This window comes from Sphaerodactylus townsendi, linkage group LG13 (assembly GCF_021028975.2).
Source record: "Sphaerodactylus townsendi isolate TG3544 linkage group LG13, MPM_Stown_v2.3, whole genome shotgun sequence".
NCBI classification, from domain to species: Eukaryota; Metazoa; Chordata; class Lepidosauria; order Squamata; family Sphaerodactylidae; genus Sphaerodactylus; species Sphaerodactylus townsendi.
The window spans coordinates 29,888,540-29,911,028 of record NC_059437.1 but is presented as its reverse complement, the minus strand read 5'-3'; the positions used below and the strand labels follow the sequence as shown (position 1 = coordinate 29,911,028).

The following is a 22,489-nucleotide window of genomic DNA, read 5'->3' as shown; positions in this document are numbered from 1 at the left end:
TCACAGCATTATGCCCATCTTCAAGGAAGGTGCTAATTCAGACTTTGAAAAGGTCATATATTTAGTTACCCATAGCTAGGTGACTTGAATCCTTGTGGTCAGGCTGTGGCACAATTTAAATGTGACACTGGTGCAACAGGCGACATTACCTTTGAGAAGCTGTGTCTGGGTCATGCATTGCTGCACATGCACTGTCTACAAGCAAGAGATCCATAGCCCATGTGCTGTGGTGCTGGTATTCTGACACTGCATGCACAGCAGGACTGAATGCAGAGGCCCAGTAAAGAGATGCCTGTGAATATACACGTTTAAATTAGGCCCAACGGAGTTTTGCTAGAGATAGTCCTTTGTGACTACAAAGAGACCAACAAATGTACGTGTATATTCACAGGCTACTAAGAAGGGACGTGGCATCAATGATAATCTTTTCAAGAGCCTATTTCCAAAACTGCACAAACCCTCAAATCTCTGGTGCCACCAATGTGGTCACGGTCAGATCTTGGAACAGGAGAGTATAGTACCAGGCCCATTGCTGGAACTGGGTTCAAGTCTCCATGAAGTCAACTGAAGAATCTTGAACCACTCCATGATGGTTAAAGTGTACAGTACTATGTAGTGGTTAGAGTACTGGACTAGATCTGGGAAATCTAGGTTTGAATCCATACTCTGCTGCCGAAGCTTACTGGGTGATCCTTGCCGGTCACACACTCTAAGCCTAACTTTCCTCACAGAACTGTTGTACAGCAAGAATAAAATGGGGAAGAGCTACTCTGGATTCCCATTAAGGAGAAATACAGGGTATAAATACCCAAATAAACATTTAATTAATTAATTAATTAATTAATTAATTAATTAATTAATTAATACTTTCTTCCAAGCAGAGACCCAAAGTGGCTTACACTGTTCTCTCTTCCATTTTACCCTCACAGTTACATCTCTGTGAGGTAGATTATACTGAGAGAATGGGTCTGGCTCAAAGTCACCCAGCAAGCTTCCATAGTAGGTCCTAGTATAAGACTCTAACCACTAGACCACAGTGAGCTCCTTGAACATAACGTAGCACACTAATGTCAGAAAGGTTCACACATTCTCACTGGCTTGGTGGAAGCGAGTCACATGCTTATTGATGGCTCTATGATGAAGAAAGGAAGACCCTTCAGTGGTGGGACTCAGCCACCTCTGTGTTGCCACTCCTGTCAACCCATCATTTTACCAAGAGATGGAGCAGCCCAATCTCCTTTTCTAGGTTGAGTCATGCATACCCAACAGGGTTTCTTGAACACTTGAATCATGGATGAGGAGTGTGCTTCAGGTCCTATATGGAGGGCCTCCAATGGTACCCCTTGTCAAGTAATTGCACCTGGCACCTTACATTGTTCATCTGCTTTGTGAAAAGTTACATCTGTATGGGACAGTACCAACAACCCAGATATTTAGTGGGCAGCACTGCTGAAGCAGACAGAAACAGATCCATGTACTTGGAACAAGTAAGCAAAGAAAGGTTTGCTTTCAGAATTGCCAATGAAACGAAGGAGTAGACCGGCAGGCTCAGACCAACCCTGCCCACACAGACCAACATCCCATTTCTCAGTGGCCAGCCAGATGCTTTTGGGAAACACACAAGGAGGGCATTCAGGGCTGTACTGGGTCAGGACATGGAGGTTTCATTCAGCCATCAACTCACTGAATACAGGCTTACAATTCCTGTACCTGCTGTGTCATCATTTCTTGCAATGCTGGGAAAAGACAGTAATTTCACCCTGTAGACACAATTTGCTGTCCATGAGTCATAATAAGCACATGGGTACATACACATATTCTATTTTAAGAGATTTGTACATGAACAGGATGTAGACTCTGCTGTTTCCAACATTTTAAAAAGGGATACAGAGCCATGTCCAAAAAACATTTCTCTGATTGAGATGACAAGACTGTCTGGCAGACAACTGTGTGAAGAGCGAGTAGGCAAAGCCTATATTCATGAAGTGACCATCCTTCCAATGTAATTGCTGACCAAGATCTGCACTGAACTTATCTGGGTACCTGCTAAAGTGTCACTGCAACTTGTATTTATGTGGCTTACAACGGATAGCCCTGAAGAGGGACAAACCAGTAAGGAAGATGAATTAAATGAATGCAGTTGAACAAAAGTTTTAAAGCGAGTTGATTGCTGTTCCCAAGAGGGGCACACACATTTAATTTGTCACTTATGGTCAATAAGGTTTTGCAGGTGGTTTTTTTTAAAAAAACCATACCGAAACCTGCAAAACCCGCTTTCCAGAAGGAAAACTGAGATGATGAGCACCTTCTTTCAAAATCCTTTTCAACTCTCTGGAGAGAAACAAAGGTCAATATTGCCTATTTTCTGCCTTAGCATGGCATAATGCCTGATTTAACACGATAACCCTTACACTGTGTTATTCCCAAGAGCCTTATTTCGTTTAATGTATTCAACTGCAGTATTCATACCTCACCTTTCCTTCGTCGATTAAGGTGGGTTAACTATTCAATGAACTACAACCATGCTATACATAACGGAACCCCATTTATTTACCCAGAAAAAAAGACTAGCCCCTTAAATGCCATTAAAAGTTCTTGCAAATAAAACACCTTTCTCAAAACTTTCCAAATGGCCACCCCCCTGTCACCTCCTCAGCCAGTCCTTTCCATAAGGAAGGAGTTACTAGAGAAATGGAAATGGAACTACTGGTAATGGATGCTTAAGGGCAGAAGAGAACAATATAGAAGGTAGCAACCAGGAGACTGCGGCATAGGGGGAAATATGAGCTGCAGCACTTCAGATAACTTTTCACTTGAGGGGTGTGTGTGTGTGTGTGTGTTTAGAGAGAGAGAGAGAGAGAGAGAGAGAGAGAATATACTTTTTACGTGTGGCATGGGTCAAAAGAAAGGCATGGTTACATATGCATGTGCTGTCAAGTCACAAATAACTTATGGCCACCCCAGCAAGGGGCTTTCAAGGCAAGCACAAAAGCAGAAGTAGTTTACCATTGCCTTCTGCAGAGTAAGGCATGGTAAAGTTTCCTGATATTTAAAAAAATGAAATGCATCCACTGGGAGAGGGCTGCCCATTTGATTGCCTGATAGCAACATTGGTAGTGGGGAAAATCCTTCTGAAAAGAATTGACCAGAGGCTACTGTTAGCCTTCCCATGGGGTGGGGGGTAATTCCCCTTCCCCTGCAGGACAAACCACTCCAGAGTGGGAAGGAGATTATGAACAGGAAAATATGGAGAAAAAAGATTAAGGATGCTTTTTCTCAGCACAGCCTCTGATCAAATTATCACACACACCCTACAGCTGTGTTTAATTTAAAAAAAGAAAAGATGTCGCGAGCTAATAGCAGATCTTCCACGTAATGTCTACTTTGACCCCCAGGATTGCCCAGATGCTCCATAAGGACAGATAAGTCCTTCCTGCACATAACAGATGGCTTAAACTGTCCAATGTTCACCAAGTTAAAATAAAAATGCTTGAAAGGGCATTGTTGCTCCCTTCTCAAACAGTCTGATATCTCCATTTTATTTACTCTTAAACAAATAAATAAAAATAAAATACACAATTACACACACACACACACACACACAGAGTGAGCCTGACAGGCCGCGGCTAAATACCTCAGTTTGCACTCCATTAAATAAGAAGTAATTGTCAGAGATCAAGGGAGGAAATTTTATATAAGCATCTGGCCTCATTTTAAGAGACCACGTTTTCCTCTTTAAACTTGAAAGCCACAGGGCTGATTCTATCCAGGTTCAGTTGTCTGGTCCCAGACAAGAGAAAGGGATGGTCCTTGAAAGGAGGTCGATTTTCCCAGGCTCTGAAGACTAAGAGAAGCTGGGCTGGATCAGGTGGGAGAACACTGCACCAATGAGATGCTTATCTATACCAGTTCACCACAAAGACCCATACTGGTGGAAGCCAGTTACGTTGGGCACTACAAAGATTCTGTGAACCAAAACTTTTAAACAAGAGTTGACACCCATTCATAATTTTATTTATTTATTTATAATTAATTTTATATACCGCCCCTCCCCCGAAGGGCTCTGGGCGGTGAACAACACGATTTAATGGACTGTTCATATTTCTGCAACTATTATATTTTTATCTTATTGTTTCTCCAAGTTTTTCAGGGAGGTATATATGGCAGTTTCTTCCTAGCCCACCCATAATTTCATCCTCACAACCACCCTATCAGGTAAATTAGGGTGAGGAAGTAACTAGGTCCTGGTTACTCTGTGCTGAAGGGGGGTTCTGAACCTCATCTTAGGCCGACACCCTAAACTGCTAACACCACACTGGCTCTCAAGCATGGTTATAACCAGCAGCAACTTTACTGCAGACAGACTGGGGCGGTTGCAGCAGAACTGTGTATCTGAACACCACTTAAAGTTAGTCCAGACTTCGATGAAAAACAGTAAGTAGGTACCACAAGCAAATAGTTCCATGAACTGTATGCATGCTCCATATATCTTGTGAGTAAAATAACTGTATGAGCCAAGGTCTGTAATCCTTTAATGGTGCAAAACAGCATTCTTTCTGTAAGGTGGGGGTGGGGGAATCAAGCTTAGAAGCACCTTTTGAGGGCAATTACCACCCAAATTTTGACCCTCTAAGCACCTACTTTACATAACACAGAGAATGACATATTTGAGGAACAAAGAGCTCCTGAAGGCAGCAAAGAATTTTTAAAAATTAGAATTCATAGGAAGATAACACCCCATGTTATTGCTTGCCACATCCATTTGAGACTTAGAAATTGCTGTGTGCGATAACCAAGGGGCTATCATAACCACAAGATCAACAACCTCTTTTCCAAGTCAGTAACTTATAATTAGATCCATGTGGTTAGATTGCAAGAAAATGTTCTGGCTGCAATTTAGCAAGATTCAGGCCTCTCTGCCAGCTACAGAAGAAGAAATAGCCCTGCCTATGTGTCATATCCAGGAACTTGTAGGTAGGGTCAAAAGATACACATAAACTGTCCAGGGAAAGGGCTACCTCCCAGCACGTAGCAGCCTGTTCCACCACCCTCCTTGTTACAAATGCCCACCTAGGGACTCTGGAACATCCCACAACCGACAGCCCAGCCCCTGGACTTACCAATAACAGCTAGCATCAAGAAGGAACAATAGAGAAATGACAGGAGAGTCTAAGCAGCAAGAGCAAGGCTTAGCAGTTCTTGGGAACACGGTGGAGACAGCGTAGCCCTAACCAAGCTGCACTTAGCAGTCCTCAGCAGCCTTAGGAAGTGAAACGGGGCTCAACCAGGCTGCAATCAAGGAGGAGGGCTAGGAAGGCTGAAGATCAGGGCAAGACAGACAGCTCACCAGCCACTAGGAGGTTGGATCAAGGAGCTCCCAGGAGGGAGGAAACATCCTGAGAGGGATAAAAGGGAGGCCACGTAAGAGTGGGGAGGTTGGTATGGTTCAGGGGTTCAAGCTTGCATGGGTGCTATTAACTACCTGACGTAAGTGAAGAGCTTATGTACTGAAACTGGAGTTGTATCCTGTTTGATCCACAAGTGTAGCTGAGGTCCTCTGAGAACAAAGTGGCCTACCCTACAGGGGTAGCAAGCAGAAGGGTGCTCACACAAGTCTACAACCTAAACTGGGCTGTTGAAAGTCTTCATGCAACCATATTAATCACATGTTGAGTGTCCTTCAAAGTGCTGTGCTTCATCTTGTGATCGTTCTGCCAAGCCAGTATCTTGCAACAATATTGGCGCATAGGAAAAAAAAACAAAAAGGAACAACATAGGGCAATTATACACAAGGTGTCTGCTACACTGCAAGGATGAGTATCCATCGAAGCAAGATTTCTTGTACAGATGTATTTCCTTGAGCCCTGCTTTCAATTTCCATTCTCCCTGTGCCAAGCAACACCACTTTAAGTGCAACTTTAATTTTCTTCACTGCCAGAGCGGCAGAGATTTGCCAGTGAACACAACTGCCGGCCCTCCCACTCCCTCGTGCTGCCGTACATGCCTCCCCCTTCCCCCTCTCTGTTGTGACTGACTCCTTCCTGCTTCTTCCTCATTCTGCCAGATCACTTTTCTGCCACCTGTTTATTGCCCTTGACCCCCACTTCTCCTGCTGACTTCCATGTGCTGGGACCAACGAGGCACAGAACAGTTAGCATATAACAGAGCATGAGAAAGATACAATTGAGAATCGAGAGAGTATTCCAAAAGATGGATCACGTTGTACCAGGTGGCCTGTGCCCACCATTACTGCCCCCCTTCCTTCCCACCAGAGAATTGAAACAGAGGGCAGATTTATTATTTCAATGTTCATTATTTATGATACTGTAACTGCAATATATCACGGTATCAATATAAAAAAGATAATAATTGGTAAAATGATGCTTTTTTGTGCATTTTCAAACCAGATTTTTGTTTCCTCCCTTCCCATTCCCACCAAAAAAACATTGACATGATTGCAAGGGGATTTCTCCAGCCAGACTTGGATAAGCACTTGCATTGTAGCCCCCCGCCCCTTGGTGAAAAGCACTTATCCCTGAAATCTCCAAGCAAAATATATACTGCGATATAAGGTGCATAAGATATTTGAATTATTATAGCTATTGGACTGGTAAAATGAGGAATTTTTTTCCCAAAGGAGGAGGGAATGTCTGATCACATCCAATGGGAACACGCATGTGACTGGGCTGGGCTGAACAGGGTGGAACTGCCAATCCAATAAACATGATGCTTCTCAGCTTTGCAACAAGAAATGCCAAACCCCAGGGTAAAGGGTGTCTGCCTGCTCCACTGAAGAAACAAGGGGGAAAAGGACAATGAGTAACAACAGCAAACATGCCCCGAAACAAAGGCTATGTGGTGAATGCTACTTCTGATTGCGGTAAGCTCCCCTTGCATAATGGGCCACAGACTCAAGGTAATTCTGACAGAGATATAAGGTAGACGCATATGACTTCTATAGCTATGAATCCTCCATCAGACTGGAATGAACCCTTAGCAATTTCTGGCTTCTCCATTACCTGCCAAGAACCTCAGCTGATTCTTCACTCTTAAGCCACCATTTCCAGAACTGTCCCTTCCACAATCGTCCTCATCATCACAATCACCACTTTCTTCCTCATCCTGGTCTTCTAGCTTGTCCATACTTTTCCGGCGAGAGATGGCCATTCCTTTTAACAACTGTAAAAACATACACAAGAGGTTAAGCAAAAGCACCCCTGGAATATCAACAAAATCTACACATATCAACAAAATCTACACATGCAGCAGGTTGTATAGTCCTGGGGTGGTAGAATGGTTTGTGTTAGTTCAGATGTGAGCTAAGTTCCCCCTTCATAAGATAACTCTCATGAAGCAGAAAACTAGAACCTCAGGCCAAAAGAGGCACTAGCTAGGGGTGTCAAACTGGCCCTCCAGATATCCATGGGCTGATGGGAATCACAGTCCAGAGTTTGACATTCCTGCATTAGCACATCATAGGGCCAGAGTTTGATATTTCTGCTCTAGCTCATCTTGTTCCTAGCTATGCAACATATTCTCCTTCCACAGAGTTGTCTATGGATGGGTGGCACTCAAAATGTCAAGACCTCAAAATATCACCCCTCACATATACACTGAATGGTTTTGTCTATTCCTTCACTTCAAGGTTATGCCTACCCCATTCTGACCCATAGATTGATCTTGTGCAGCCAATAGTAGAGGAATGAGCAAAAACAGCTGAAAGCAAGTTCCATTGCAAAAAATTTTTTTGTATATTTCTTGGACTCCAGTTGCTCCACCATGTTGCTACCAACTCCTGGATCTTTTTGGCAATGAGCACAGGAGGAAATATTAGCCTCATCATGACATAGCAACAATTGCTACTGCCACATTTTCTGACTTGGTTTACTTTTCTCTGATTTACATTTCAGGGTTTCTTCACTGCCTGTAACCATTGGCGATAGTGGTATTTTTCCTTATTGGCACTTCTGACTGCTGACATGTTATGATGAATGGGTCGTCCAACTCACCACCACCACAGCCAGTATTATGCAATGGCTAGAATGTTAAACTAGGCTCAGGGAGGTCCGGGTCCAACTCCAACTCTACTATAAACATCTAATCTATCTCTCAGGGTTGTAGCGAGGATAAAATAGAGAGCAAAGAACCTCAAGCTGTACTGGAGGAAAGGGTGCATAAAAAATGTAATGGAAATGTTTACAGTATACAGTAAAGGTAAAACTGAGTCAAAGTAGACAGCAATTTACTTCACATTTTAAAATTGTGCTTGTACTAAATAAGCCAGAGGACCATAACTTTGAACAGGATCAGAATGACCTCCATGGACTGGAAAAAAGATTATGGGGGGTGTCCTGTGCATTAGCCCTATGGGTTGTTGCCCTTGAGCCTTGATAAAGGGGGGAGGCAAATGCCAATTGTGCACACGAAGAGCATAACACACAGAGTGAGAAACACACAGAGTGAGAAACACCCATTACATCTACTGCTAGGCTTTGGAAGCTTTGGAATTTAAAAACTCTTTTTTCCCCTTTTTTTAAAAAGATCAAATACCAGAAAGCAGATATGGTAGAAATGCATATCAAGTAGAGGACTTATTGCATATCCAGGGATTTAGCCAGTTTCATTCATTTCTGCAGTATCTGTACCTCTGAGCACATTCCAAATATATTTTTTCAAGATACCTTTAACTTTAAAAAGCATTCCCCCAAATTTTTGGGATTCTGTGGTTTATGCAACCTTGGAGATGCATTTGTGACATCTGACCTTTCCCGTCCACAGTAATATAAACATTTTGCTAATGTTTGTATTAGAGGAAAAAAGAAGTTGGCGGCTTGACTTCAGCTCTAACTGCTGCAAATCATTCCTTTTTAAAAAAATTACAGCAAGTAACAAAGTTGTTTACTCTAGAAATTAAAAAAAAAAAAGATTGAGTACATTGCCAGGTAATCCTAGATGAACTGTCCTGCTTTCTCTTCCCAGACTAGTTAGAATTATCTGGACACTATCCAGGGTCCACTGCCTTCTTGAGAAGTAGCTTTCAGATGTTAACTTCACTGTGAAAATGTTATTCTTCTTCTATAGAGAAGGATTGAGTGGAAAGTAACAGCAAGAAACATGCAGCCACAAGCAACTGCATGTTCAAACTCATGACCATTCAAGCCATTCTTTTGGAGCCCCTGCACCCAGAACAGGCAAATATCATTTAGAACATTCATTTGATTGGTCTACAACTGATTACTAGGTCAGTTAACCATAAAGTGACTTGATTTGAGCTATACTCTTCATGGGGGATGACTAAACCAGCTCCATGGAAAAAAACAAACCAAAAAACATAGCCTTTCAAGTCATGAGAGACTAAGCAAAGGGTGCATCTGTAGCATTTGCTCACTCACCCAACACAATGCTCAAGTTATCCAGGGCAAAAAACTACCTCTACAGAGCTTGCAGTTGGGTTGATTGGAAGTAGACAAGAAATTCAGTTGTAGCCAGTTCAGACATCCATTCTCAGGTGGTTAGAGTGCTGAATTAGAATCAGAGACACTCAGGTTCCAATCTCCATTGAGCCATTAGGCTCACTGAGTGACTCTGGACCAATCACTCTTTCTCTACTGACCTTCTTTCACAAGGGTGCAAGGATAAAATGAGTTCCTTAGAAGAAGTGCAAGATAAAAACTATGATAAATATATAGGTTAGCGTAGCTTTATTCTTTTTTGCCCACCTATAGTTTCCAGTCAGCTAGGTTCCTGAGGTTTTTTAAACATGTTTGCCCTGTCAACACAGCTGGCGAGGGGGAGGAAGGGAGATAGAGTGTCTATAAGAACCACAGGCCATGACAGTCTTGTCCTGTCAAACTGACTCCAAAACTCTGGATGTCTAGCATCTGCATATCACTTATGGCTTCTCAGGGGAACATGTTTTTCTACTGAAACGTTCTATTCCCACTGGGCAGTCTGACAACCATATTTTGATGTTTTCACTTCTGCAAGAGTTAGACCCACAAGCCACACCAACCTCCTATTAACTAACAATTATGACCATTTTCTCTTCCTCCCAAATTGCATATGGTGGTTTCCCTGCCTTTAAATAGCTGCTGTCACTAAGTACTACCCCTGATATTGCAGCTCACTCCCATCTTGTGGTAAGAGGCAGGAAAACATGCAGCCCAATAATCAGCAAGCAGTATGTAGCAACAAGCAGGTTTTAAACTTAATGATAATTTATCCAGTTGCAAGAGCTTACCTCTTTGCCAAACCAGAATGACGGAAATAGCAATTATAAAAATCAAATACATGTACTGAGCTGGGTACATTTGCATATGAATGCTAGTACCTTCGGGACACACATATCCAGTCACATTTTGTCCCACCCTTCCCACAAGGTACTCAGGGCGTATGCAGTTATTCCCTCCTCCATTCTGCCCTCACTACAACCCTATGAGATAAGATAGGCTGAGACAGAATGACGGGCCCAGGGCCACCCACAGAGCTTCTTGGCAGAGTGGGGATTTCAACCTAGATCGCCCACATCCAAGTACAGCACCCTAACCACAACACTGTCTTGCTGCTACAGTGGTAAAATACTATAGTGTGTGCTACTAGGAAACTGACTTGACCCCCCCCCGCCCCCTAAAAAAAAGTAAATACGAAACTAGCATGTTGGCTTCATCCTAACTTAGAATTCTATCACACTCATTTTTCCTAGTGTGTGTGTGTGGGTATACAAATATTCAAATATCATGTCTTCTGTCTCTGTGGCACCGCCCCAGGAGGGCAGTAGCATTGAATTTTTCTTACTGTGCAATGCACATCTTTGTTTTCTTATCTACTCAAAATCCAATAGGCTGATTTTCTTGCATTCACAAACAGATTTCAAGTGTAAACAATTCTTATGTTCTTATGTTCTTAATTATTTTGTATTTATTATATTTATATCCTCCCCTTTTCTGGCAGGAATCATTTACAACAAGATAATTATACATGGCACTCAATAAGAAACATAGTGACAATTATTAAAATGTATTGTATTTTAATGTATTTAATGTATTTTATTGATGTATTTTATGGCAACGTATTTATCTTAATCTGTATTTTAATGTGTTTTATTAATGTATTTTATCTTATTCTTGAATGTAAACTGCACCGAGCCCTATGGGAGAGAGCGGCATATAAATCTGATGAAATAAATAAATAATATCCTAAAATATTAAAATCTATCCTAGCTAAAAAGACAGCACCACAACTATGATTCCCTCTACATACACTTTAAAACCAACATAAAAAGGGCATCACCATTATCATGCAGTGACATTAATTTCTGCGAGCAATAAGGGGAGTCCTAAAAGAAGGATGGAAAGATGTAAAATCACATCTAATTCAACAGGAAACAAAGAAAAAAGGAGGGGTGGAAGAAAAGGAAAGAAGGAGAGAAAGGGAGAGAGAGTAGCTGATGGTGCCAAGCGCACTGCAGCTATCAAGAGCAGCTCCAGCTTTTCCAGCTCCTCTGCATCACTGACTGGGCCTACCCATGAAGAGGGCAGAGCTGCAGAATGGTGTATGTAGGTGGCAGGCCATGGCGTTTGAGCCAGGGAAGCATTTGCAGGCCTTGGTGTCTGCTGAGACACAGAGGGTGGGCCCCAGGGAAGGTATAGTAGGTGGTGGAGCCCAGCTTGAAGAGACAAGCAGGGCAGCCCACAGGACCAAGGACAGGTGGGCTCAGCGGTTCTGAATGGGGGGGGTCTGGCCCTCAGGGGCAGGACCACCTCTGTAAGAGTAGGGAGGGACAGAGGCCAACAAAGTAGCTGTTGGCTGGGAATTTTCATAGAACTGGGGAACTGCCAAGACCATGATGGAAAGGCAGCCAGTGATTTTTCTTCCATCACTTCTGGGGCCTAAAGGAACAACGGGGAACTGGAGACTCCCCCCCCCAGGAGAGGCTACCAGGAGTCCCCGCCAACATGGGGTGCCACAGGGGGGTATTTTGAGAGAGGCATGATGCAGCCCTGCAATCATCAACACCAGAAATCAAGGTACAGGATTGCAAGAAGAAAGGCAGAAAGCCATCATGGTAGGATAATGGCAACAGAGATGTAAGTTCTTGGGCTGATATCCCACCCCCACACTCCTGTATGGAATATGGCTGCTGACCAGGGGTCTCCATTTGCCATATGCAAAGTCCAGAATGTTAATAATGAAAGCTGACTGCTCTGTCCTTATAAGGGCATTTTTAAAAAGCAAAACAATAAAATAAACCAAATAAAAAACCCCAGCAAATTGTGACCTCTGTTGTTAAGATAAGTACAGAGGATTTCTTGCATATGAAAAGGTTCCCTCAGGAGTCTGGCGAGGCAAGGTCTGAATTAATATTTATACTTTTCTGGTGTGCATAGTTCCCCTTTAATTTAGTCTGCATGACTGAAAGAATTTAATAAAAAAATGTTCCAAGGGCTGTGCCGAATTCTTTACATATTTTTCCATAAGCCTTTGGCCTAAGATCAAGCATCAAGATTGGAAAGGGTTGATAATGAGTCTGCAGCTAAAACAATAGCCAGAATTGCAAGAGAATTCAAACAGTACGCAGGAGGAAAGGGGGAAGGCTGGCACACCGGACCATCTCACTTTTGCCTAGCAGAACAGCAGCTCCTTGATAAATTCAGAGTTTTCGGCCTCAAGTAGGACTCCCATTTGCTGGCTTATGGCAGGAAACCTCCAGGTGATTGCAGTCATTGCCCACTAATGCTCATCTGGTCAGCAGGCAGAAGTGCCTGGCCAAATGGGGCAGGGGAGGGGGAGACTACCCTGGGGAGATTTTTTTTAAAGGTCTCAGATTTATAGGGAGTTCTTACCAAATAGTTATTAGCAATTCCTAGAGCTACTCAGAAGTAACAACAGATAGCTCTAGGAATTACCAGAAACTCTATGGTAAGAACTTCCAGTTTCCGGCAATTCCTAAAACTACCCTTTGTCTCTTCTGCGTAGATGTAGAAATCGCCAGCAACTATATGTTGAGAATTCACTGGAAGTAAACAAGGCCTTATTTTTCTTTTTTAATTTTTCTCCCAGAATGCTTTCCAATCCACAGACTTCCCACTGTTTGCCAGGTACTACCTGGCAATCCTAGACACAAACTTTACAGCACAAACCTAAGCAAAGTCACACCATTCTTCGCCTATTTACTTCAGTGGACTCAGATGGTGTAACTCTGCTTAAGGGAGGGAAGAAGAACTCTGCTTAAGGGAGAAGTCGATTTATGGCTACCAATCTTGATCCTCTTTGATCTGAGATTGCAAATGCCTTAACAGTCCAGGTGCTCGGGAGCAACAGCCGCGGAAGGCCATTGCTTTCACATCCTGCATGTGAGCTCCCAAAGGCACCTGGTGGGCCACTGCGAGTAGCAGAGAGCTGGACTAAATGGACTCTGGTCTGATCCAGCTGGCTTGTTCTTATGTTCTTAAGGTGGCATGAATAGCCCAATCTTATCAGATGTTAGAAACAAAGCAGGGTCAGTACTTAGAAGGGAGACCACCAAGGAAGGCTTTGCAGGGGACAACAATGGCAAACCACCTCTGCTTCTCATTGGCCTTGAAAGCCCCTTGCTGGGATTGCAATAAGTTGGCTGTATCAGCACTTTATACACACACACACACCACTCTGTTCAGGATTAGGGGTGAGCACAATCTTTTTTATTCAGTAAATTTTAGGTTCTGATTTTAAAAATCTGGAGATTTTCAGTAAAGCTGAATAAAGCCGATAACCATCAGCTTAGAGCCCACTGCACTTAACTACTATGCCACACTAATGTTATAAGCTGCTTTTGGTCTCTAGTGGGGAGAAAATCAAGATATAAACATTTAAATAATAACTGAAATAGTCCTCCACAGGCAACACAGACCCAGAAATATAGAAGATTCTGTGACTCATGTCCACCCATCACTCCTGGTACAGAGTAGGGACCCCCCTTGTGAGACAGCTCAGTACACAATGGAGATGCAAGAAGCAACTGCAAGACAGCCAGATAAATCCACTCATCTTCAAGCTTAACACTTCTCTAGAATGCTGAACAAAGTAAACCCAGAAGTGTAACATTTTCTCAAAGGGACAATTGTCCCCTTTGAAACACTGGGGAGGTGAGAAGGTGTTGATTAAACAAATTTTCAGTTTCTTAACAACAAAGGGACCCCTGAAGCAATAAGACTTGCTGAAGTACAGTTTTTAAAAAAAGATTTGAAGGGCAGGCCTGTATGCAACCAACTGATCATTTCATAGTAATTAAATGAAGTTTAATGTTAATACAAATTTTGTATCTAAGATGTGATAATTTTAAGGAAATGGGGATTGTGGGACAGTGGAAAGAAACCCTATGCTGAATTACACTCCAGCTCCACCCTTCCCCAGCCTCCAGATCCCAGAACTCTTCCTTTTGGAAAAACGACATCCAATTATCAACAGCTCAATGGGCCTTGTGAAGATCTGCAACTAATTAAATGTTAAGTAAGGGAAAACATGATTAAATTAGAGCCAATTAGATAATGCAGATGTGCAAGATAAGTGGGTCTCATAAGGTTAGCCCTGTGAGACACAGGATCATTTTTGTTCAGTAGCCCCCATAGACACAGTGATACATGCACTGAAAATGTGATAGGTATCACATAAACTAGAACACAGGTGTAGCATAAAGGCTCTGGCCTGGCCTGGCCTGGGACCATACACTGGCAGCTTGGCACTTGGCTTCTGTCTGATCAAACTCATCAATGATCCTCCTTGTTACCTTAAAGCCTCAACTTAAACCACAGATTTCAGCTGGAGAACATGTCATGCAAGTCTAGTTTTTGATGCAGCTTCCTACCTACAGCATGGCCCCAACAGCCTGCGGTATGGATCAAGACCACATCAGCAGCTCCCAGGAGACCATTTACTGGTCTCTCTGTTGCTCCACATTTATAAGCATGCACCCCAGTATACACCGTATGCCTCAGCACTGGCAGATTAGATAGGAAATGGCATGCTAGTTGCCTGTTGGCAATGCTTGGCAACCACTGCCTCATTGAAGAGACATCAATATGCTTTAGGGTTGCCAGCTCTGGGTTGGGAAATACCTGGAGATTTTTTTGGGAGGGGGGTGAAGTCTAAGAAGGGCAGGGTTTGGGGAAGGGAAGGACTTCAATGGGGTATAATGCCACAGAATCCACCTTCTAAAATGGCCGTTTTCTCAAGGGGAACTGATCTGTGTCACCTGAAGATCAGTTGTAACAGCGGGAGATCTCCAGCCACCATTCGGATGTTGGCAATTTTAATATGTAGTCTGGGGTTCCTTGAAAAACACCACTCAAACAAATAGGAGGCTTGTGGTACTTGAAGAATAATGGGTTTGCTTTAGCAGAAATTACTGTGAGCTAGAGCCCACCTTCACCCAATGCACAAGGATTCTTTTGAGAGTTATGCAGAAATGTCACAGATAGTGACTCTTGGTATCTCTTGCATTTCATGGTCTTTTCACCTTGCTGTGCACACCTCTGCCCAACCCCCACCCCCACCCCCAACATGTCTGTATGTGGCTGAAGATGAATCTTTATGCCTTGGGATGAAGGGGCTCTAGCTCACAACATTTATGCTCAAATCAATCTGAGAGTCTTTAAGATGCCACAAGACTCCTTGTTGATTTTGCTGGGACAGGCTACCCTCTCAGGAACTGGGAACAAGCCTCAAGGCTGGTCCACAGTAGAGTTCAACGAGCCACGGCTGGTGCTGAATTGAAGGTCCACAGTGCTTATTTATTTGGAAACATTAATATACTACCTCCCCAGAGAGGTTGCTCAAAAGAGCTTATGAAGTAACATGACAAAAATCATAAAAAATCATTAGAATTTAAGACAGTATGAAAAACAGCATTAAAAACCAACCAGAACATCATAAAACATTTGGCAGCTGAAAATGAATCTCAAAATTGTTCTCAAGCTAGAAAACAGACTATTACAAACAGTTTTAAAAGTCCAAGTCATTAATTAAAAGACTTGAGTTTTGGCTTCGTGCCTAAGAGGATAAATGCCAAGCAAGTATCAGGGGAAGGAATTTCACAGACACAGAAACAGCCCCCCATCTCTGGTCACCAACCAACATACCACTGCAGGCACAGAGAGCAGGGCTTCACAAGGAACATCTTAATTGGTGGGTGGGATGGGTTGGGAGGAGGTAGCCCTTCTCATGGCCTGGCTCCAAGCCATTTAGTGCCTTAAAAGGTAACAACTAGCACTCTGAATTGTTCCAGGAAACAGATGGGCATCCAGTGTAGATCTTTCAGCACAAGGGTGATATGATCCTTGAATCCAACCTTCCTAACAGTTGCCTAGTGCTGAGTTTTGGATGAACTGAATTTTCTGGATCACTTTCAAAGTTAGCCTCACATAAAGCATATTACAATAATCTAACCTGGACGTGGATCACAGCACAAATCACCAAGGCCCTACTTTGAGGAATGGCCATATTGGAAGCTGAGATGTGCGTCTGTGCGTGCGTGCGTGCGTGTGTTTGTGTAGGGGGGTTAGGAGAGGGGTGGGTGTGTGCATCAGCCTCTCCTAAGTGTTCAAATTTCTAGAAACAACCACCAATGGTTAAATGGATCAAGAAGTCCAGCTCTCCTTTCCCACCGTTCATATGTTTGAGTTTGTAACAGAATGAATGATGCATCAGCTAGTTAATTTTTTTTACTGGCACTTCAAAAGGAATTATTATTTGATCTCCAATGCTTTTTCATTCAGAGGCTAAAGCCTCCCTTTCACTCACCAAAAAACACAGAAGTGGCTATTCAGAGGCTGCTTATGTGAAAAGGCACACACCAGTCAGTCTCCTGGCAATGTAGCTCCTTCAGCTGTTCTGAGGTGACGTCTGCCCCCCCCTCCCCCATCTTTTATATTAATGCTATTTATGGCTTATTTTTATGCAGTGATAGGAGACATAGGAACAGAATACAAAACACAGAAAAAAGGACTGCCATAGGCTCCAGAAAACAAATATATTCTTAATTGATCAACTAGGCCTGAGGTCTATTCCAAGCCATGTGACAGACAGTTCTTAATTTTGCAAACATGTTCACCAACACTGTAATTATACACCTTGTAATGTAAGCTTGGAAGGTGTTTGGAAGGTGCTGTCTATTTGCCAAGCCTCACCAATAGCCTTTTCCAGTATTATGGACCCAAGTTTTTATCGTTCCCTTAAGCCAGGGGTTTCGATAAATATTCAGCGTAGCAATTGGGCCATCCACTGTGCCATTATCAGACTTGTTAGTCTGGAAAAATGTCTCTCTGTGTAGAATGGACAGAAAGTGACAGCATCAAAGGGAAAGAGATTGGTCTTGATGATGTGGTAGCAATACATTCAGAGCTGTTTACCTCTCCAATAATTAGTTATGTGAATGAGAGCCTTCCTGTACGAGATAATGTAACTGCACAGAGACAAAATCGCAGGACAACGCTCTCAAAATTTCCTGCTCCAAGGGAAGGTATATATACTCCACTTACTTTACTACCATCAGATCCTCTGAAGATGCCAGCCACAGATGCAGGCAAAACATCAGGAGAAAATGATACTAGAACACGGCCATACAGCCCGGAAACCACACAACAATGTCAACTAAACTGGGTAATTTTGAGTTTTGAGACAGCAAAAGAAGATGATGAACTCTTGTGATTTCACTGTTCTTTTAAAAATGACACAAAGGTGATGATTTATCCTGAGAAGCAAAAGCCACAAAAAGGGACCCATTAATATTTCTGTTGGATGAATTTATCTCAGATGAACTCTCACTCAGTGGCAGAGCATTTGCTTTGCGTGAAGAATGTCACAGGACTGACCACTAAAATCTACAATTTAAAAATGTCTGATAAGGAGGGGGGGGTTTGAAGAAGACCCCTCTTTGCCTGAGACTCCAAACAGATTTTTCTCATCAGAGTAGAAAACAATGAGGTACGTGGATGAGTGGTTTGCACTTGGTACACAGCCATTTAATTCATAGTGAAATCTATAGTAGGGTCTTAGTGTTCAAACTCAAATCTTGGGTCGGGGTGGGAGAGAAGGGGCACATTGTGGAAGCTGTCAAGTATGATTTTGCTGAGGCCAAGAGAGAAGAGGGTAAAAAGGCACATATTGCAAATGCTGACAAACAGAGAAGTGAGCACTTCTCTGACACATAATGGAATTCACTGCCATAAAACATCCCCCATCAACGCCTCCATGGACAGAGACATTATCTTGCTGTAGGGACCAGAGGACAGCTATACATCAATCCCTTACATGCCCTCCTTATGAATGTCACCAGAGACCACCAACTTGCTACTGTTAGAAAAAAAGAAAAAAACACTGGGCTACAGATATTTTTGATCCGATCCCAGCACGGCAACTCCCATTTCTCAAAAAAAGGGTGGAAGCATCAGAAATGATCAAGGATGCAAGCCAGGGAGACAGTTTCTCCAAGACTTCTTCCAGATGACAGCTTCCAGCAGCTGCCACAAACCCAGAAATGAAAACAAAATGAGGATACCCATTATTCAAAGGAAGCAAGAAGCTGGTAGTTCCAATTTGGCAAGTCTGTGGCTGTTTACAGGACTCTGATCCCAACAGGGCTACCATCGCCACCATGGGGAAAGGCACAGTTGTTGACAACTGCACTGCAGACACTCATTCTGTCAGCATATTGGCCACCCAAAAAGTCCTCATAATCGCTTGAGAAAGCCAACCCCATCTTTACAGGGAGAGGCATATGCTCTGGGTGAAAGACACTGAGCAGAAAAACAAAAAATTGCTGCCATAATCTATGAGCAACACTGGGAGCAACCAACCCCATCTTAAAAGGGAGAGGCACATGCTCTGGGGAAATGACACAGAGCAAAAACAAAAATGGTCGCCACTATATATGAGTAACACTGGGAACAGCCTGCATCATTTCCCAGCCACAGGATGTAGAGCTTCTTTTAGCCAAGAAAAATTTCAAGTATTCTTCCACGGCTAAAAACCATCATTACCAATGCACAGTGATCCCCCGCTTAGCATTTTGCTAGCTTTTTAAAATAGAGCCAATGTGCAAAGTTAGACCCCTCCTTGCATCAAACTGCTCTGTGATAAAAAGAGGCTCATTCAAGCCGTTTATTGGACTCCATCCACCCAGCACTTCCCCCTCTGCATGTTCCCTAGAGATCTCCTTCACTGCCTTTCTTTCAAGCTCCTGATCCAGTCGTCTGGCTACTTTTACCTTCATAAATTACCCACCAGTTCCTTGCATTATTTTTGCCTGGGCTACAATTCCTCAACCCCCCCCCCCCCTCACACTTCTCAAGTTTAGAAGTGTGTGTACCCAAAACCACAACTGTGAATCCCATTCCAAATTTGGCACGGCACGTGCCAAGTTTAGTCCTTTTGATTTACAGCTGTTCCAGAAATGCAGGAGGATGTTTGCAAGCTGCTAACAAAGCCGACTCATGAATGAGAAGCTGGAGTTTAAAACAGACCCAAAGAGGAGAGAATATCGAAGTCTTCCCATACTCTAGACTGTAAACATTTGGCCATTATACCAACAGCAGCCACAATTGTCAGATTGCTATACAGCAGCAGCCACAAAGAGCATACCATGTCATGTATTTTTTCTAGCAGTCTTGGTTAGTTAGTTTTTTTTTAAAAAAACATGGGCTGTATTACCAATGGAACAAGGGTCAAAAGGGGAGAAGTGGTATAGAAATTTAACTAAACAAACAAACAAACAAAGGACCAGCTTTGTTTTGGCTCTGTCACCACTTCGCTCCCCATCAACAAAAAAAGCTGGTTGATCTACCATCCTCTATAGCAGCGGTTGCCAACTTTTTTCACTCCTGTACTCCTTGGCAACCCATTTCCCAAAAATTGTACCCCCACATTAACAGTCCCGCAATGTAATTTTTTCGCATATCCCCAAATGCCCTGGAATGTAATTCTGGTAGTATGCTCATCTCAGGTTGAGAACCACTGCTCCATGGTAAATGGAAAGGTTTGGGGATACCTTTTCCTTCAGGACTCTCAGCTCTTCCCCACTCCACAATCATGGCTTGTGCGTAACAGACAGCTCTCAAAGTGCAGAAGTGACTCCACCAAAGTTTCTTTTACTATTCAGTCTGAGGCTAAAAGGCATCAAAGAGCCCTCTGGTCAGGTCTCAGCTTGGAAGAAAAATGACTGAGGCATGTGTTTTGGGATTAGGAGTTGTGCCGGTGACCAGACAGAAGGAAGGTCTCTGAGGAGATAACTTGGCTCCCGGGCTTCTCCAACTCTATGTCTCATGGCATACAAAACAAGCCCTGGTTATGTTGTACCCCTGTTCTTTCCAAATCCTTCACAGGGCCAGGAAAGGCAGTCAGAAGTCTAAGGCTTTCACGGCCAGATTCAACTGGTTGCTGTGGGTTTTCCGAGCTGTGTGGCCGTAGTCTGGTAGATCTTGTTCCTAACGTTTCGCCTGCATCTGTGGCTGGCATCTTCAGAGGTGTATCACACCTCTGAAGATGCCAGCCACAGATGCAGGCAAAACATTAGGAACAAGATCTACCAGACCACGGCCACACAGCCCGGAAAACCCACAACAAGCAGTCAGAAGTGTTTGCAGGCATTGCAGAGGAGAGAGTATGAAGCGTTCAGTCTTCCAAATGTCAGATGGAACTGGAAAGACTTTTTGTAATAATAAAAAAAGAGGCACGGTGTGTTCAGACTTAATTATATGAAGCAGCGCAGTCTGTCACACTTCTGATTTAATTGTCCCAGCAATACCGCAGTAACTGCTCCTTCCATATGGAGTACAAATCTGCAAGAGTGTATTTACGATGGTGCATTAAGCAAAGCTAACAAAGAACTCCTGAGATGCGATTTAAAAAAAAAAAAGCTTAAAAGGATTATGGAACTAGTCTTTAAATACCAGGCCTGAGCTGTAAGTCATTAAAATAAGGAAAATCCCCAATACTCACCCAAATGCATTCATCATGAAAATTCTCCCACACATATACATAAAAGTTTCCGTTACACAGATTGAGAGAAATAATGGCATCACTTGGTGGATCCTAGCAGTGCGGGATGGGGGTGGGGCGGTTCTTATGTCCCATTTGTCACAGGCAGTTTAATAATGCCATCCAAAAAGGGCAAACTCAAAGAGTTATTGCTACTATCAGACAACTTTCCCCTTTTGTTAGATGACACAGTATCATTGTTGGAGAAATCAACTACAGAATTAAGACCTGACCTGCTTCTGAGTCATTCATCAGGCCTTCCTAACCAGACAGCAAATCTGTCAGCTGTGGCAGTCTGAGGTTCATCCTATGACAGCCTGAAGGATCACCTTCTGCCGCACAAACATATCTGGACCTGGTGACCAGCAGGTAAACCCCTGTTTTATGTGCCACCACTGGAGGACAGTAATAAGACCTGTGGTAGGGGGAAAGGCACACAGTGGAGGAATATATGGAATTATGCATGGTGTGACGAAAGTGAGTAGAGAACTTATTCTCCCTCTCCTAAAACATTAGAATTTCTGGCACCCAGAGAAATTGATGGGCAGTATATGCAGGACAGTCAGAAAGGAAATGATTTCATATAAAATACAACTTGTGGAACTCACTGCCACATGCTGTAGCAGCAACACCTAGTTAAGGTGGTTTTAAAAAGCAGATCAGATAATTCATGGAGGATAAGTCCATCAAGGGATGTGGGATAGTAGAGCATAGCCCGATCTCAGCAGACCTTGCAAGCTCAGCAGGGTTGGTACTTGGATGGGAGACCACCAAGGAAGACTTTGCAGAAGAAGGCAATGGCAAACCAACTCTGCTTATTCACTTGCCTTGAAAATTCTATGGGGCTACTGTAAGTTGGCTGTGACTTAATGACAACACCCACACCCACAAGTCCACCAGTGACTCATGGAGAGATAGTATACCTTTGAATACCAGCTAGTGGAGGCAATCAGGTGTCCACTTTGGCCTAACTGTCCTGCCTGCAGGCTTTCCAGAAGCATCTGATTGATCACTGCTGAGAAACAGATGATGGTCTAGATGAACTCTTAGTTTGATCCAGTTCTAATGTTTTCAAGACACAGCTTTTTTGGTGGGAGTACGTACTCCAGAACTTTGTGTGTATTGGGGAGGTATAATTTGGCTCTTCCCTTTTGTCTTTCAGGAGAGCAAAATCTGTCATGTATTTGAATGACATGACTGATGCTTGATTTCCTCCCCACCATCACCACTGATTTCACTCTTGTCTCTAGGAATGCTTTTTTGCAGGAGTGGGATGAAATGGTGATGTATTTTTGTTTAAAATTTTATATGACGCACTCTGTGAGGTATAAGTATTTTTAATAAAAGACCAGTGTTCTAACACTCAGAGCTCTGATGTTAAGTGGCCATGACTTAAATGGCCATGAGTAGCCACGACACATATTCTTAATTGATGTATGGGTACAGAGAGCATCCCATTTCTATGTTCAGATAATGTTGT

The 22,489-nt window shown here is 43.1% G+C and overlaps 1 protein-coding gene across 1 annotated transcript in view; it reads right to left on the bottom strand.

Annotated features, from left to right (window-relative positions):
- GPC3 (glypican 3) overlaps window positions 1–22,489 on the bottom strand; it is a 297,585-nt gene that overhangs the window by 25,971 nt on the left and 249,125 nt on the right. Inside the window, exon 7 of the mRNA XM_048514801.1 lies at window positions 7,020–7,179. Coding sequence (XP_048370758.1) covers window positions 7,020–7,179 — 160 coding nt within the window. The remainder of the gene's footprint in view (window positions 1–7,019; window positions 7,180–22,489) is intronic.